This window comes from Drosophila guanche, unplaced genomic scaffold (genome assembly GCF_900245975.1).
Source record: "Drosophila guanche unplaced genomic scaffold, DGUA_6, whole genome shotgun sequence".
Classification (NCBI taxonomy): domain Eukaryota; kingdom Metazoa; phylum Arthropoda; class Insecta; order Diptera; family Drosophilidae; genus Drosophila; species Drosophila guanche.
The window spans coordinates 2117510-2134565 of NW_022995751.1; the positions used below are offsets into that span (position 1 = coordinate 2117510).

Here is a 17056-nt window from a genome sequence, read left to right on the forward strand (position 1 = left end):
GAAATAATACAAAGAAAGATGAAAGATAGTTGGAGATGGAGATTTGGGTATTCAGTGTCTAAATATCACTAATTACTTAATCGCGCACCTATACTATATATAATAGTAATATTACAATATATTGCACCGAACGATAATTACGAGTTTATTAGAAGATGGAAGATGAATATCGCCAGGACAGGAGTTTTAAGAAGCATTATTCAGAGCACATTCATTGATAACCTAATGCGGCTTCAGTATGTATATCGATGTGTAGCACGTTAATCAATCACTAATTACCAAATACAAATACTAATCGTATTCCAATGCACTTGCATTTATGTATATGTATATGTGTTAGGCGTTGCGTTTCTGCCATGAATACTGCGGCTAAGGAACCATAATATCAACAGCACACAACCCATTAAACCCCAAACCAGATTAATTAATAATAATCAAATCAATAACAACAAAATGCTATCTATAAAAAAACATCATCATCAATTGCAATTACAATTACGATTTCTGCAATTGCAATTGCAAACACGCCGAACCGAAAACCGTTTCGCAGTTTGTTTTCGTTTGTTGTGGCAAGGCAAGAGGCATCGATCGATGACTATATAGTAGATATACAGCAGATAGGAAGAAATCATAGTTGAATAGCTTGAAATGCCATTTAGTATGTATGCCGCGAGTGAAATAACCCCGAAGAAAATCATAAATTTAAAGACAATTCCACGAAAGTAACCGAAATACTGAAAAACAAACATCAGAAATATTATGTACACGCATTCAAAGTAAAGGCAAATATATCTATTATCTGTTAAATGTTGTAAAGCCCCTCTAAACACAAAAAAAAAGAAAAAACGAACAAAGCCAAAGGACTTTTACTTGGATGGGTAGGGGAAATGGGAGAACTATCTAATGAAAATTGTATCTACATAAATGTAGATCCTTAAAAGGCATTTCTTTGATAGGAAAAATTTTACATTTTTCTGATTACCGAAAAGCGGGGAGGAAAATATCGTTTGAAGCAGCCGGAAAGTACATAAATACAAGCACTGCTTATCCCAAAGTTTCTTGTTTGGCGGTATAAAATTCAAATGCACTGCTTTGAAAGCTTAAACACGACTATCGTTTAACGCTTCGGTGAACTGCTTCGTCGTCAAGCTTTCGTTTCGTAGAGTTTCCACTGCTTTAAGCTTTACATTCAAAGTTGAATCGGTCAAATAATCGGCAAATTCAAGTAAATATTCTGAAAAATATTAAACTTCTGTTACATTGCTTATTTATTGCGCATGCATGATATTATTATGATATTCAAACATAATCTGTAGACAGTAAGAGGCAAACATAAACTGGACGTGTCATTTTTCTTCACTATAACTAAATTAATTTAAAAGTCACATTAGGTTTAGTGGTCGTGGTCGGTACGTGTACAAATATTTAACAAATTCATGAGAGAGTATACAACAACACATTTCAACTAATTTATAATTAAAACGAGGAAGATGCATTGTGCTTGCGCCTTGGGCGTTAGTTAATTAGTACAATCCTCGCATTTTAAGTACAAAAAGAAGGCTAGTCAGTGGTGGTCAGTGGTTAACAAAATAAATGGGAAGGCAACGACAGGCGGAAATCATCGAAATGAAACTTGGCTTACTATTTCCCTTCTCCCTTCTCCCACGATCTGTAATCGTTTCCCCTTAGCAATATTCTTAGAAAAAATTGTTAAACCTATTATTATATCATAATTTACATTGGCAAGTATGAATCGTTAAGTATTTGTTGGGTTTGTAGCTTTAGACGTTAGTATAATAGATTTCGAGGGGCTTCTTCTGTAAGCAGCCATCCGCCGGCTCCTACTTCTGCTCCTGCCGTGTCTTTTGTGCTCCGTTCCTATTTGTTCTGGTCATTTGTATTTGTTACGCGTGCGCGTGCCAGGGTATGCGACGGGCATTAGCTAATCGACATGCGATTAGAGAGACGTCTTCATCATTCAGTCGCCAGCTCATCGATGCGACAGCGCACGGCGTGCTCGAGCACCTCCAGGCTGGCGTAGTCAAGCTCTTTGACCAGGCAGAGCGTGGCAGACAGTAGATTGGAACTCTGACGATGAAAGGGGAAATGATTCAGTTATATATATATAGACATATATCTTATCGATGTTGTGTCATGTACTCACCCGGTTAATAGGTCGTCGATGATAACCCGAGTAATGATTCGCAACGGAGGCCGACACGTTGTTGGTGGAATCGCTATAACGACCCTCGGGGCGTCTGCTGGAAGGGCATAAAATATTCAATATCCTGGTACGACTCTTCAATCCCACAGCTAACCTCGATCGCGGTCTTTCCTCTGGATCCCAATCGCCACCGTTTTCCCGCGCACTTCCATTCCGATAGCCAGTGAAACGCTCCCCGCTCTCAGGTCCAACGCTGCGACGTTGTGGATGGTTCAGCATCTGGCTGCCGTACGGATTGTGATGGACCTGCGGCACCTGATGCTGCTGATGCTCCTCCCATTCGGTGAGGTCCGTCTGGCTATGGCGATAGTGTGCCGGATATGCCGGTCGATCCGACTGATAGTATTCCTGTGCAAGGGGGAATACCAAAATGAAAAGGGGATTTGCATGCATCGAACACCGATTGAACATCCGTCGGAATATGGGGGACACCGTGTGGCAGCATGACCCTTACCTTCATGGAGTGTGCGGATATGCTGGGCGGGATGGGCGCTGGTCGCACCTCCCGATAGCCAGCATTTGGGCTGCTCTCCTGGTCAGAGCCCGGCGAGCGCTGCTCGGGCATTGGTTAGTTGTGCATTTTAGTTGTTTAGTCGGGGTCAAAGAATTGTGGTTTGTGGTTGTGGTTCGGGTCGTGGTGCATGGTAAAATAGTGAGCACATTAGAGACGTTAAAAATCGCATGGGTATGCCGCTCCCTTCACGACTATCCATTCACATGACAAAATGCTGAGCGAGTTGCACGGTTTTTTGGGGCATAATCTAATGCTGCTTCAATGGCTCATTAGCTGGGGGGGCCCTTCCTTTGTTCTACGCATACATAATGACCCATTTTCCCACTCCCGTTTATGTTTTGGCTTTTGTTCGCTTGTCGATTTGGGCTTCTTTGGCAATTATTGTTTAGTTTGTGTCTCTCTCTCTCTCTCTCTCTCTCTCTCTCTGTGTCGTTTTCGCCTCTCAAAGTCAACAGAGTGACTTAACCCACAAAAGCAAGCAGACAATGGGTCCAATGGCCAAGCGAGGGGAAAAAGCGAACCTTAACCATGTCGCAGTCGCTGTCGCAGCCGAAGCCATCGCGTGACTCTTTCAAGGGGTTACATTGCCCTCCTCCTACTTCAGCCAAGTGTGACGTGCCCTCCCCCATCCACGCCCTACCCTATTGCCCCCAAAAAAGTGGGCTCGGCTCAGCATATTGTCGTGTTGGGACGATGGCTGGTTTGGAAGTGGATCTTACATCGTATTGCTGATAGGAAGTGCGCTGCTCTTTGGTTAACGTGTTATACATGGGCGATGGCGGATGCACGGGTTCCTGGGAAAACCAAGACAGATTAGTGTTTAGCAGGGAAGCGGGGAAAGAGATCTTAAAGTTAACACTGGAACTTATCCTAAGAACTAACTCTAACTTTGATTTAGGATTCATATTTATAAGCAGACAGACGGATGGATCCACTGCCTGCTCCTGCTCCATCTCTTTGATGGGTTACCTTGGTGGGTGTTGGCGGCTTGGAGCCATGCACTGGCAGCACCTGGCTGCCACCCAGATCGCTGGCACTGGGTGTGTTGGCCCCTTCGCTGCTGTGATTACCCAGCGGGCTGGCTAACAAAAGCGGCTTGTTAATGGGAATGTAAACGGGATTAGCAGGAGTGAAGACACAAAGACGTGGCAAGAGTTGTTAAGTTAAGAGTTAACAGTTAAGATTAAAGCCCAAAGGCAAGTGTTAAATTAGGGCGTGGCGTGGGATAAGTCTCGACAATGGCAGCGATTTACCTCTCTCATAATGGGACTCGAACTCTGTCGCTGCTGCTGTGGCTGCTGTTGAGGTTGTTGCTGCGTTTGTGGATGATACTGTTGCTGCTGCTGCTGCTGCTGCTGCTGCGGTGGCGGCGAGTGTGTGGGGTAGCTATGCTGCGGCGATGTACGCTGCTGCTGTCGCGCCTCATAGGCATCTTCGTAGACCTCATCCTCGGGCACCGAACCGCCGCCACGCCGCAAGGCATCGTCCACCTCCTCCTGTGTGACTTCCACATTATCGAGTTTCTTCAGATTGGGCAGCGCGCGCAATACGATCGCTCGATAGCTGCAAAATGTGGTGTGAAAATTGTGAGATTACTCATTAAAGGCTTCCAGCCCAGACCGCAGAATTACTCACTTGGAGCCAGACTGTTCACAGCAGGGATTCTCCTCCAGCCAGAGATTCTTCAGTGCGGGCAGATTCTGCAGGTAGGCAATCTCATTGATGTCCTGAATGTGATTCTTGCGCAGATAAAGCTCCTGCAGCTTCGAGCAGTCTTCGAAGGGTGCCAAGGTGCTGATTTTATTGACGCTGCAAAGCAGAGAGAAAGGAAGAAAGATTTTCAGAAGAATTTCTCACTGTCTGTGGTTCAACAAACTTTCTCTGTTATGAAGCGACAAAGGCGCATCGGCCTCCAACTAACTGCCGTGAATCATGACAAAGATTCTTTCGGTGGCAGCTGGGTGGCGGGGTCATTAACTCTTTTCTTTTTGAAACCAAAGAAGAATGCCACAGCAGCGACCGACGTTAAAGAAGCGCCCGCTGGCAAGAGGCTTCATCATTTGTATCTTTATCTGCATCTGTAGGTCAGTTTTGTAGCGTCTTCCACGCTGGTTAGCACCTCTAGCCATCCATTGATCGATCCATTGATGCTAATTACTTTCAAATGGCCAATTGCCTGAGGCAAAGGCGCGTGCTTTGATTGTTGCTCCCCTCCGATAAGATAAGATATGGGGCCGACCGAGGAAGCGTATAAATAAGTGGCTAAACTTAGCCACGGACTCATCATTAAATGGCACACGGGTGCATTGCCTCGAGGAGAGCAGAGGCCGCCTCGAGTTGTCTCCGAGTGGCTCTGGAAGCGTTTCTCCTATTTTTAGGGCTGGGAACTAAAGCAGGCCACGCCACTCGGAACTGGGAGTGGCACCGCTAAGGGAAATAAATATGCATAATCCGAGTTCCCCCATTAACGTCAAGGTTGCCCGCAAGAGTCATGACACTCGAGAGGCCCAAGGAGCAGGAGGGAATAAACGCCAACGGCACGCAATTCAAATCAATATGAAGGAATTCCTCATAACCAAAAGGAAATGGACAAAAGACGAAAGTCGAGAATGTGGCCTACGCCAACGCGTTTCACCTGAACTGATTTATTGCGTGCCACAGCCCCAACCCAGGCACTCCACGAGAAGGCAAGGCCTAGCACAACAACAGAACGAAGTGCCTGCCCCCGCTCGCATATAAACAAGTTAAAAAGAAACCCAACGACTGGCAACAAGAAAAGGTTTTCCTTGTTAAATGCTAAACAAAAAGGCAGTCATAGGGGATCTAGAAGTTGTTGCCCCCCCCCTATACCCCATACCCGTGTCCTATCTATTACGACAAGCTGATAATGCTCAGTGATGAAGTAAAGTTGAAGAGCCTTGATTGCGGCAATAGCTTCCTGATAATGGGCATGACATATAAATCTGAAGCGAGGGTACAAAGGTTTTTCAGGGAAAGCTTGAAAATGTACTAAAGCTGAAGATGTTCTTGGAATCCTACAGAAAAATTGTGTTCGGAACTGAGATTAAATCTGCTAAGAGTAGAGGTCTTGGGAACCCTTTTATGGAGATTTTAACCAATCAACCAAAAACTCTTATAGATTTTTTTCTCCATTCCATATTTAGGTATCATTTGCGACCACATTTTTGATCATTTTTGGTCAATATTCAATAAGTTTAAATTTATATTTAAAATATTTAGAATGCCAATCGATTGGTGTATTGTTTAAAGTTCTGAAAAGGCAAGCATTATGAGAAAGCAAATGCAAATGAGAAAGATAAGGTCGAAGTTGACAAGGTTGAGTCATAGTTTAAGCCACAAAAGACACTAATAGAAGTCATCTGTCTCCGCCTCTTGTATTTCTTCTATAAGATATGCTTTGTTAAGATTCTTTTCCTGCTCTGGCGATACCTCAAGTTCAATGACAAGCTTACAGAGCAGAGCACCCCAATATGGACATAGCTTTTGCATACAATAATCCACTTATATTTCTACAAAAACAGATATATGTACATATATACGTTTTGTCATGCATCTGAGAGTTGTCAGCATATTGCCAGCAGATGACGCTGAAGTTTTGACTTCGGTGGGGGGAATCGATTTCATTTGGGCGACCTTGGCAGTCAAAACTGATTGTCGCCTTTTATGGCAGCAGCAGCAGCAGCAGCGGCATGCAATCATCAAGATACATGCAAGTACAAGTACAAGTACAAGTAACGCTGAAAGAGTAGACACAGATTGAGTGTACTAAAGTATCTTTCACAAGTATCTCTTTGGAGCTGTGGTGCCCCCTACGCACTCGCCACAAGGGGCCCACGCCAAGCCCCGCCACGCAGCTGGATAAAGTACGAGGCAAAGCGACTGGCTATTGCCAATTTTGGAGCTCCCACGACTTTTAGCTTATATTTCTGTTGCCTTCTTGTTGTTTTTGCTGTTTGTTTTTTTTTGCATTAATTACGCGCGATACGTTACGAGCGTGCCAAAGTATTTCTCTCGTATTTCTGCCTAATGATGATGCCGCAGCCAAAGCGATGACATCACTTGAAATCAAATCTCGCAGCAGTACATACAAGTAGCTCGCTGTCTGCGGAACCGAAGCGTACTCAATCAGAGCGGGCTTCAGGAAATGAAGATGAGATGTAGAACCTTATATGAGGTATATGAGACTTACCTTAACGCCAGCACCTCGACACCACGCATGCGTTTGATGATGGATACATCGGTGAGATCACTGCCCCTGGAAGAAGCGAAGAACACAGAGGGAACAAAGTTAATGCTATGCAGTGGAGGGCTCTCCCAAATGATTGATATTCGTGCAGTGAGTGCAGCCTCATAGCTGTATCTTTATCTGAGACGGGCTTAAGAGTAGGCTGCCCGAAAAAGTAGTTCAACTGCCTTTTTAGTGCTCTTTGCAGGCATTTTCATGGCACTCTAAGCTCTTGAGTGGCAGGCGTTTTTCCACTACGAAGCGGAGCATAGGCAGCCCCAGCCGTGACTCTCTCGCCAGTGGACGACACTTCTAAACTGGTTAGAAGATTGCCACCCGGGATTTGGGTCAAACTGGAGGGGCATAGGCACCGACAGGCACCCCAGTACACCAGTGAAAGCCGCCAGAGCATGCCCCAAAAAGTGGGCAGATACCCAAACAGAGATCAGAGCTCTGTACGCTTTCACCTACAGTTCGCTACTGCACCTGCATGATTAACAATAGAGATTTGATCTATTCGCAGCAGCTTACCAGCAATTTAGTTTTGTAATTAGGCCCAGATCCGATTGCTTGGCCCGAGCGATGACCATTTCCTCCGTGAGGCGCGTCATTGTGTTGCTTTCCAGTGACCCGTGCAGTAGCCAGTCGCCAGTCGCCAGTCGCCGCCGCCACCAAACAGGTGTGCCCGCCTGCTACGCTCTCCTCTCTATATGTAAACCGCACACAAATGACCAATTTCAGATGTGGTAGAGAGGTTGCAAGGCAAACAAACAACAGGTTACCACACTTACGATATATATCTCTATATATCTATGCAGTGGCTGTGTTGATGTTGCTGTTATTACACCGATTTGCCTTGACGTTGTTGCTGGTGTGTTTCTGACGTATGTTGTTGCTGTTGTAATCACTGGCGTGTCGTTGTAGGCGTTGCTCAAACTGATGCAATGAACGACTTGGGTTGGGAAGTTCCTTTGGAATGGAATTCGTATGGGAGATACAACCTCCTCAGCGAATCTCTCGCAGCAGCAGCAGCAGCAGCAGCGGCGAATCTCTCGCACGGATGACTAAGCACCGCGGTTGTTGCGCTTTTGTTTTTACTATCAACGTAATATACCGTTTTATACTCGACTCGAGCTGAGGCTTCCACCGCTTAAAACTGTTTTGCAAGCCGAAATATAACGAAAATTAATGTCGAAAATACCATTTAATGATTGTTAAACCCGCACAAATATTTCGCCAATTGTCTGGATCGATTTTTTGAGGACAGATGTTTGCAGTCTTTGCTGCCTTTCGTTAATTTGCCTGGTGTAAGAACGTGAATTTTGAATAGCCTGACAATGGCTTTAAATTCCCAATTGACACTTGGATCTTGGGGCAAACCTTGTTAAACAAAAAGATTTTCAGATTCTCCATGCACCGTGTTTTTGCAGCTACCACAAAACAAACGAAGTCTTTGCCTGCTGTACAGGTATTTCCCTCGGTTCGTGTATGTTCGTGTGGGGCAGAGTGAGACGGAAGAACAGACTCGCGCGTGCTTTACACAGTGTTCCGCTATGTTCATAAAACTACGAATAGTTAATTTTTCTCTCCCGGTGCGCTCGCCACGACAGTCGCCACTAGACTTCTTTGGGGCTTTTGGGGCCCACTATGCAACCGGAGCGATGGAGCTTTTTGCTCCAACACTGGTACTCACACAAACAAAACAATTTTACTGCATTTTTTGTTGCCTCTGTTTACGAATAGAGTGTGAAGCGGATAAGCTTGATTGGTTGCATTTCGACCAAGAATCGAACAGCAAAAGGAACTAAATATACTATGAGTAATTAAATCAGGGCTAAGCATAACATTTAAAATTGCTTCAAGCTTAAGTTTTTATTTAAACAACATTTATTTATAAACCGATTAATAGCGATGAGGCACATAAAACCGCAGCCATGACGATACCTAGATGTCGATAACCAATTATTTATTATTAAATTATATTTATCTTTCTCCTATGGTGCCCTTTCACAAAATGATTCTTATAATCGCAAGCACCCGCTAAAATATTTATAGTTCATAAATAAGAAATATTAAAGAAACCACAGTAAATCGATAGTCACTATCGATATCTTAAAATTAACGCGAATTTGAGCAGTGATATTTGTGATATTTCCGTAAAAATATTTCTTTATTTATAACAATTAATTTCTGCACTGCACTAATATTCGTGTCGCGAACGAGAAAAACATTGGTTGAGGGCGGAGCGTTTATTGAATTGTGAAACGAAACAGCATCGTAACCTTGGGCGTGTATTAATTAACTCGCTTCTAGCTGCCAGCAGCCAGCGTCTCCCCCAATTATTCTGCTGACATCTCCACCCCTTCTCCGTCCGTCCCCACCTCCTGCCCCTGACCAAGTGTCGGATATATAGCAGCAGAGCAAACATCTGGCCAGATAAGGGCGCCCTCCCCGCTCCCCTGCCCAGACCATCACATCGAATTTATTGCAAAAACGGCGCACAACATTTTTTTTGAGCTGCGGAGAAACGTTGAAACGTAAGTTGGATTACGTCATCGTTTGGGGAGCAATTTTAGACGGTGATTGGTGATTGTTTGTGTTGCTATTCATTTCTAGCCTCTCCCCTGACCAGATCGTTCTGTTCGCGCAAGTATTGGACGGCGACGCCCCCTCACCTCATCTCGTTGTGTATCTGAAATAGGCTATAGATTTGTGGACCGAAACGGACGATGATTCATGTCGGCGAGAACACATGGAACCTGCGGATCCTCATCACAGATCTGCAGGTGGAGAAGACGATTCGCGTGAAGGGCGATCAGCACATTGGCGGCGTCATGCTCCAGCTGGTTGATCCGGAAATGCCCAAGGACTGGTCGGACCATGCGCTGTGGTGGCCCGCCAAGAACGTGTGGCTGACCAGGACACGCTCCACACTGGACCAGGCTGGAGTGCAGTCGGACTCGTTTCTCCACTTTACGCCCATGCACAAGACACTGCGCGTGCAGCTGCCCGACCTGAGGTATCTCGACTACCGCGTCAACTTCTCGGCCAAGACCTTCGGGGCTGTGGTAAACCTGTGCAAGGATCTGGACATACGCTACCCAGAGGAACTGTCGCTCTGCAAGCCCGTGGAGCAGGAGCACCTGAAGAAGAACTTCTCGAAGCTGCCACAGAAGAAAATCCCCGTGGCGGAGGCCAATGGCGTCTCCTACCTGCAGCCAGCGGCGGACACGAACTCCTTTGTGCCCATTGCCGCTGCGTACAACGGTAGCAACGGCAGCCTGGACAGGTCGCACAATGGCAATCTCCTGTGTGCCCCTGCCTCGCCGTATGCAACGACACCAAGGCGTGCGGCCACGGCACCTGGAACGCCGATCAGCTCGCCCACGGGGACCTGGAAGCACAGCTCCAATGGATACACCAGCTACGATTCCAATTCCAGCTTCGGTGACTTCCAGGAGAACCTGGCCGTCTCTCCACGATCCCCCAGTCCGGATGTGCGGGCCCGTCTGGTGCGGCCGAAGACGCTGGTGGAGAAGGCTCGCCTGAATGTGGGCTGGCTGGACTCTTCCCTGTCCATCATGGAGCAGGGCGTGCGCGAGTATGACACACTCTGTCTGCGCTTCAAGTACTTTACGTTCTTTGATCTGAACCCCAAGTACGACCAAGTGCGCATCAATCAGCTGTACGAGCAGGCCAAGTGGTCCATTCTCAACGAGGAGCTGGACTGCACTGAGGAGGAGACACTCATGTTTGCCGCCCTCCAGTTCCAAGTGAACCACCAGACGGAGCTTCATCCGCCGGGCATTGATTCGGGCATAGAGACGTCCAGCCAGGAGAATGGCGGCGAGGATGACATCGATTCAGCGCTGAACGAGCTGCAAATTACACTCGAGGGACCCAGCAATGGCAAGGATCAGGGCAACATCACCAGGATACCCGAGCTGTCCGACTATCTGAGATTCCTCAAGCCACAAAGGTTCACCCTCAAGGGCTACAAGCGCTACTTCTTCACCTACAGGGATCTGCACTTGCATCTGTACAAGTCGCAGGAGGATTCGCGTCGCGGTGCTCCCTCCATCAGCATCAATCTGCGGGGCTGTGAAGTCACCCCCGATGTCCAATTGGCACAAGGAAAGTTTGCCATTCGGCTGGAGGTGCCGCCAGAGGGTCGCAGCGGTCCCAACAGCGAGGTCTGGGTGCGTTGCGAGAACGAGGAGCAGTACGCCAAGTGGATGGCAGCCTGCCGTCTGGCTGCCAAGGGTCGTTCCCTAGCAGACAGCTCCTACGACAGCGAGGTGAGCAGCATTCGCTCCCTCCTGCAGATGCAGAAGCCCGCCCAGGGCGCTCCGCTGACCATCAATCCGCGCACCGTCGAACCCATGGACTACCTGTCGCCGAAGATGCTGCGCAAGCTGTCCAGCAAGGCGGTGCAGCGGATACTGGAGGCGCATGCCAATGTGAAGAAGCTGCCGCTGATGGAATCCAAACTAAAGTATATACAAGCCTGGCAGTCCCTGCCCGACTTTGGCGTCACCCTGTTCATCATCAAGTTCGATGGCCACAAGAAGGAGGAGCTGCTGGGCGTGGCACACAATCGCATTATGCGCATGGACCTCAACTCGGGAGATCACATCAAGACCTGGCGCTACAACACAATGAAGGCCTGGAACGTAAACTGGGGCATCAAGTGCATGATGATTCAGTTCCACGATGAGAGCGTGGTCTTCTCGTGCCAGTCGGCAGACTGCAAGGTGGTGCATGAGTTTATTGGCGGCTACATCTTCATGTCGATGCGCTCCAAGGAGAACAACCAGACACTCAACGAGGAGATGTTCCACAAGCTAACAGGCGGATGGTCGTAAAGGGATCGAGCACAGACAGATGTGTAGATGTAGATGTAGATGGAAGAGTACAGCAGCAGTCTTACAAGTGCCAAGCACAAACTTCGTCGCATGTTTTATCTATATTTAAAGAGTTGTATGTGTGCGTGTGTTGCGTGTGTGTAAATGTTAATGGAAGCAGCAAATACCTTAGACTAAAAATGAATGATAACAAGCAATGTTGTGCCTTTTAGCCTGAAAAGCAATCTTAACCAAGTAGTCTCCGAGTCAATGTTTTATGTGTGTGTGTAACAAGTCCTCAAGCAGCTTGTTAAAGCTACAAATTTTAGTCCAAAATGGGGAAAAGCATGCCCATCCAACGTGAGGTTTATAGCCCCCAAGCAGGCGCCTTTTTTACTACTCTTCGTACAGTTTATTGTGTGTGGACTAACCAGCAGTTTTATATATTGTATATTTATTAAACAAATTAATAAGCAGAATAAATTATTTGATATGTTTTTAATGATCGTAAACAACATGATCGTGTGTCGCATTTATATTTACATTCTTCAGCCAGACAGATAGCAGCTGGAAACTCGAACCGAACCCTGAGCGCGGCTGAGCTGAGCTGCTCCTCTGGGGTTACTCATCCAACCACTTCGTGGACGGGGCGTGCTGCAATATAAAGCATGCTTATTGTTATTAATAACACTTTCAATTGAATTGATAAGCAGCGGAGAGCGACGTGGACTCATTCGTTGCCCCATACCAGAGATTACACAAACACTTCACGTTGATTGATGACAGGCGTTGAAGAGTTATTCTGAATGGGGTCGGTCGTCTGCGCAAGATGGCATGGGAGAAAAGTATGCAATTTAATTCAATTATGCATTATAGAGTTATATCTGAGGAAATTTGCAATGATTTCTGCCATATCTTTATACATATAACAATGTGCAACTTTATTTGAAATTCGCGCTCTTCGGCGGTGCATCGATAACACGTTTGCTGCTGCCCTGGCAGCCTATCAAAAACGAGCATTTTAGCGTGAAAGCTCCCTTGTTTCCTGAAAATATGGAAAATATATAGAAATAAAAGAAAACAAATAAAATCAATGAAAACACCATCCATAGGTGATTAGTTAGACGATAATGAAGATTTTTCACCATTATCCGGTTTTCTTTAGCGAAAGATAGGAGTAATTCCAATGAATAAGCCGGAGTATAGACCCAATTATGTTGTAAAGATAGAAGAACTGCCGCCCCCAACCACTCCGAGCTTATTATAATATTTACTTATGTTCCCTTTGTGCAATTTAAAGGAAACCAATATAATTTATTTTCGTCTTTTGTTGGGCTCGGTATTTTTCAAACATTTTTAATGACATTGGTTAACATACATGTGTCTCTACATGTTACATACATTTACATACTGAAGAAAAAGCTCCCTTGCTTCCAGACGTGGTGATTTGGATGAAAAATTTGGTAAAATGTAAGGTCATAAAGTATACAATCCAATAAAAATGAGTATTTATAATAAGCAAAATTAATTCTTCAATCGGATTAAAGTATGGTTTCAGTGTTGAAAGTTTTTTCAAGCTAGTAATTTTAAATAGAACATCAAAATCGAGGAATGTGATTTAAGAAATAAGGATTCTTTTACGGTATATTTTGAAAATGAAAAAGTATATTTCGGTATATTTTCGAGGCTCTGACGGTATATAATATCGATAACTTCGCGGTCACACTAATTTAGCCCCCTCGTGCGCCGTCATATTTTGAAAGAAAATTCTTAATTTTTGCTAAACAAACCGACTTGTATTCGAATTATTGCTTGTAGTTTGTTTCGGGCGGTTTTTTAAGGACTGAGCATCATAATGAGCACCGAATCAACGAAACCTGCGCCCAACCAGGAGGCAATTGTGGCCCAGTTTCAACAGCTGCGGAACGACCAGCGAAATTTGGCCAACAATCTAAATACCCTGGAAATGGACTTGCGGGAGCACAAGTGAGTCACCAGCCGGCCTCCGAGTAGACATTGAAATGCTAACAATGTGTTTTGTTTGTTACAGAACTGTGATAGAAACATTGAAGCTGGCCGATCCGGATCGCAAGTGTTTTCGTCTGATTGGCGGCGTCCTCTGTGAGCGGACCGTGAAGGAGGTGCTGCCGCAGCTGGTGGAGAACCAGGACTTTATTGCCCAGACCATTACCTTAATCACTGAGGATCTGAGCAAAAAGGGCACAGAGCTGAACAAGTTCAAGGAGGAGCACAACATCAAAATTCGTGGCGAGCACCTGGGCGCCGAGGGTGGCAAGGATGCGGAGACCAGCGGCAGCAAGTCTGAGAACCGCAACGTACTCGTCTCCAACTAGAGAGCAGAGAACCCAGCCAGCGCAGCGTATTTATTGTGTCTATGTATGAAATGAACTCTGCCAAGATAACTCAACCGATCGCCGGATCATGGATTGAAAAATCGAAGTTCTAATGTTATATGTATTTTTAGCTGTAAGGCGAGTTCACACGCCCACTCACATCCCAAATCTCTCATTCACGCGCATAACACACCACTCAACCAAACCACACACCGGCACCGAAAGTAAACCACTTCTGTAACAGAATATGAACCACTCGTCTGGTGCTTTATTGGAATGCTTCTCAGGACTGCTCCCGGCGCTGATAGTCACGCTTGCCGCCGGACTTCCTCAGCAAACGGATGTTGGTGATGCAGATGTCGTGGGACACGGCCTTGCACATGTCATAGACAGTGAGGGCAGCAATGGAGACGGCTGTTAGGGCCTCCATTTCGACGCCCGTCTGGCCGGTGCAGCGCACAGAAGCCTCCAGCCGCACGCACTGCTCGTTGGCCAAGGGTTGAGCCTGCACCTTAACCGAGGACAGCGGTATGTTGTGGCATAGGGGAATCAGCTCTGATGTGCGTTTGGCTCCAATTATTCCCGCCAGTTGAGCCACACTCAGGACATCGCCCTTGGCCAGCTCGTTGGCTGCAATGAGCTGCGTGAGCCGCTCCCCCACCAGAACGGTGGCTTCTGCTTGGGCCAGTCGCATGCTGGTTGGCTTCTCGCCGACATCCACCATTTGGGCCTTGCCCTGGGCATTGACGTGGCTGAGGCTGCTGCAATGGCGGGCTGCCTGGAGCAGCTGTGAACGATGAGAATGAAGATGATGGTGGAACAGTGCAGCACTTGCAATGGTAGATGGGCGACTGGTGTCTGCTAGCCGCCTATCAGTATCATTGGGCGATTTTCCATCTGCGAGAGGTTCAGCATGCCTGGGGGAGAATGCTGAAAATGTGAGTACTCCTCCGTGACTTCTCCTGCAATGGAAATCCTTCAAGCTCACCTGCATGCTGTCGTTTCTTGCGTCGCACTGCGGCTCCGATTAGATCCACCAGATCCTCCTCGGACACGTTGCTCCGCATGGCATCCCGCAGCGAGAACTCCTTGTTGCCAAACAGACACACCTTGATGTTGCCATCTGCGGTGAGCCTCAGCCGATTGCAGGAGCCGCAGAAATGCTCTGTCATGGAGGTGATGAAACCCACCTGTCCCTTGAAGCCCGGCACTGCAAACGCCTTGGATGTGTCGTTTGGCCCATTTGGCAGTGCCTCAAACTCGGGCCATCGTTGGCGAATCAGCTCCACCGTCTCTTTGAACGAGATCAGCCTGTCTGTGTGCCATTTGTTGCCGGAGAAGGGCATGTACTCGATGAACCTAACGTCCACGGGCCGATCTCTGGTGAACTCCACAAAGTCGCAGACTTCGTCCTCGTTGAAGTTGCGCATCAGCACGCAGTTTACCTTTGGGCGGTAGCCCAGCTGCACGGCCAGGTCGATGCCAGCAATTACCCGTTCCCAGCCCTTCCTCCTGGTAATCTTCTCGAAGCGATCCTTCTGCAGTGTGTCCAGACTAATGTTGAGCGAGTCCAGCCCGGCCCTTTGCAATGGTAGCAGCAGACGTGTCAGCACCAGGCCGTTTGTGGTGATGCCCACATGCTCCAGCTGCGGCAAGGCCTTCATCTCTGCCACCAAATCGACAATGTCCCGACGGATAGTGGGCTCGCCGCCCGTGAGACGTATCTTGCGAACTCCCTGCTCCACAAAGATGCGTGCCAGACGAAGTATTTCCTCGGTGGTCAACAGCTTATCCTTGGGCTGCAAGGGCACTCCATCCGCGGGCATGCAGTAGTCACCTGGAAACACATGTTATTCATCAATTTCGCCACAACATTTAATTATGCCAGAGGGATCCACTTCAGCAAGAGTGTGCCAGTGGGCCCTGGGCCTCTTATCGTATCATGCTTGGGTGCCGCTGATAAACGTTCGATTGGCCCAGAACCTGTTGCGGTAGGTAGGTTGAAAACTTACAGCGCAAATTGCAGCGTTCCGTGAGTGAAATCCGCAAATAGGTGTGGTGTCGCCCAAACGTGTCTGTCAGCGGCGAGTCCTATGGAAAATAGGATTAGCTTACTGAATTCTCATTAGAAATGTAGCTGGTTAGCTGACCCACCTGTTTGTTGGCTCTCTCCGGCTCCGTTTGCGCACTTGTTGCCAATTTTAGGGAACCGGTTGCCGCTGCCGAAGCCTTCTGGCGGAGCGGAACCGGTGCTGCAGTCTGGCAGAGCAGCCTATTCGCGTATTTCACCAGCAGACGCATTTGATTGATGTTTTGCGCTCTAATAAATGAAGCTTACGTAAACCGTCAATTTGCTGGGGGGCTACTGAATGAAAGCATACCGTTTAATACATTTTAATGATAAGCAATTACATATGCTCACGGCAGGAGGCGCTCTTGCTCTATCTCTAAATATTGGGCAGCGCGCGATCCACTCCACAGTCGCCGAGCTTTGTTTGTAAACTAACTGAATGGATGATCAAACGGTGTTCTTTTGGAGCTTTAGATCGGTCAAAGCTCCCCACTTATCAACGCCACGCTGGTGTGTGTTTGTGGGGGCTACAAGCAGAGGGTAGGCTAATGTTTGGCAGTTGCTCCCTCATTACCACAGCAGAATTGTGTAAACTGCTTAGAGCGGCAAACTCACTGCTTTGTCAGCACATGCATATTGCAGGCCCACTGCTTTAACATCTTGCAAGTTGCACAAAACACCTGCAGAGCATAAGCAGGAAAGGTGTGGCATTTCTTATGGTCGTATTCTACCACACTTCGGTCTGGAAGATGATTGCTGCCACCAGATAAACTAAAAATCTTAATATAAAGATTATTTTTCTC

General features: G+C 46.9%; 4 protein-coding genes across 11 annotated transcripts; 2 read left to right on the plus strand and 2 right to left on the minus strand.

Moving 5' to 3' along the window:
• Window positions 1-1885: 1885 nt before the first annotated feature.
• LOC117587094 (cilia- and flagella-associated protein 410) lies at window positions 1886-8619 on the minus strand. Of its 5 annotated transcripts, XM_034277572.1 has the most exons (10): window positions 7516-8619; window positions 6949-7014; window positions 4374-4547; window positions 3992-4301; window positions 3708-3833; window positions 3458-3532; window positions 2679-2777; window positions 2319-2572; window positions 2165-2258; window positions 1886-2088 (listed from the first exon to the last, which is right to left on the minus strand). In XM_034277572.1, exons 1-10 carry the CDS (start codon window positions 7593-7595, stop codon window positions 1975-1977), a joined length of 1392 nt encoding a protein of 463 aa, XP_034133463.1. In that variant the 5' UTR covers window positions 7596-8619; the 3' UTR covers window positions 1886-1974. The 5 variants fall into 5 exon arrangements, with proteins under 5 accessions (XP_034133463.1, XP_034133460.1, XP_034133459.1 ...); XM_034277569.1 differs by lacking the exon at window positions 3708-3833 and having other exon boundaries at window positions 7516-8616; XM_034277568.1 differs by lacking the exon at window positions 3708-3833 and having other exon boundaries at window positions 2165-2261; window positions 7516-8616.
• Window positions 8620-9137: 518 nt separating this feature from the next.
• Window positions 9138-12311, plus strand: LOC117587089 (unc-112-related protein). Its single transcript, XM_034277559.1, has 2 exons — window positions 9138-9521; window positions 9601-12311. Exon 2 carries the CDS (start codon window positions 9714-9716, stop codon window positions 11847-11849), a length of 2136 nt encoding a protein of 711 aa, XP_034133450.1. The 5' UTR covers window positions 9138-9521; window positions 9601-9713; the 3' UTR covers window positions 11850-12311.
• Window positions 12312-13555: 1244 nt separating this feature from the next.
• Window positions 13556-14430, plus strand: LOC117587097 (probable prefoldin subunit 2). The gene is made up of 2 exons (XM_034277575.1): window positions 13556-13814; window positions 13879-14430. Exons 1-2 carry the CDS (start codon window positions 13684-13686, stop codon window positions 14180-14182), a joined length of 435 nt encoding a protein of 144 aa, XP_034133466.1. The 5' UTR covers window positions 13556-13683; the 3' UTR covers window positions 14183-14430.
• On the minus strand, window positions 14421-16721 carry LOC117587090 (molybdenum cofactor biosynthesis protein 1). 4 transcript variants are annotated; one of them, XM_034277560.1, is made up of 5 exons: window positions 16605-16721; window positions 16337-16547; window positions 16195-16273; window positions 15171-16019; window positions 14421-15127 (listed from the first exon to the last, which is right to left on the minus strand). In XM_034277560.1, the coding sequence occupies exons 2-5, from the start codon at window positions 16481-16483 to the stop codon at window positions 14466-14468; spliced, it is 1737 nt and encodes a 578-aa protein (XP_034133451.1). In that variant the 5' UTR covers window positions 16484-16547; window positions 16605-16721; the 3' UTR covers window positions 14421-14465. The 4 variants fall into 4 exon arrangements, with proteins under 4 accessions (XP_034133451.1, XP_034133453.1, XP_034133452.1 ...); XM_034277562.1 differs by having other exon boundaries at window positions 14421-15112; window positions 16605-16719; XM_034277561.1 differs by having other exon boundaries at window positions 16337-16502; window positions 16564-16660.
• Between the last annotated feature and the right edge of the window lie 335 nt (window positions 16722-17056).

Coding starts and splice junctions, on each gene's coding strand:
- LOC117587097 (XM_034277575.1), top strand. CDS start 13,684: ATGAGCACCGAATCAACGAAACCTGCGCCCAACCAGGAGGCAATTGTG. Junction 13,815..13,878: donor ATGGACTTGCGGGAGCACAA/GTGAGTCACCAG, acceptor TGTTTGTTACAG/AACTGTGATAGAAACATTGA.
- LOC117587094 (XM_034277572.1), bottom strand. CDS start 7,595: ATGACGCGCCTCACGGAGGAAATGGTCATCGCTCGGGCCAAGCAATCG. Junction 4,548..6,948: donor GTCGAGGTGCTGGCGTTAAG/GTAAGTCTCATA, acceptor TCTGCTTTGCAG/CGTCAATAAAATCAGCACCT. Junction 2,089..2,164: donor ATCGACGACCTATTAACCGG/GTGAGTACATGA, acceptor TTTCATCGTCAG/AGTTCCAATCTACTGTCTGC.
- LOC117587090 (XM_034277560.1), bottom strand. CDS start 16,483: ATGCGTCTGCTGGTGAAATACGCGAATAGGCTGCTCTGCCAGACTGCA. Junction 16,020..16,194: donor GGAACGCTGCAATTTGCGCT/GTAAGTTTTCAA, acceptor ATGTGTTTCCAG/GTGACTACTGCATGCCCGCG. Junction 15,128..15,170: donor CAAGAAACGACAGCATGCAG/GTGAGCTTGAAG, acceptor GTCACGGAGGAG/TACTCACATTTTCAGCATTC.
- LOC117587089 (XM_034277559.1), top strand. CDS start 9,714: ATGATTCATGTCGGCGAGAACACATGGAACCTGCGGATCCTCATCACA.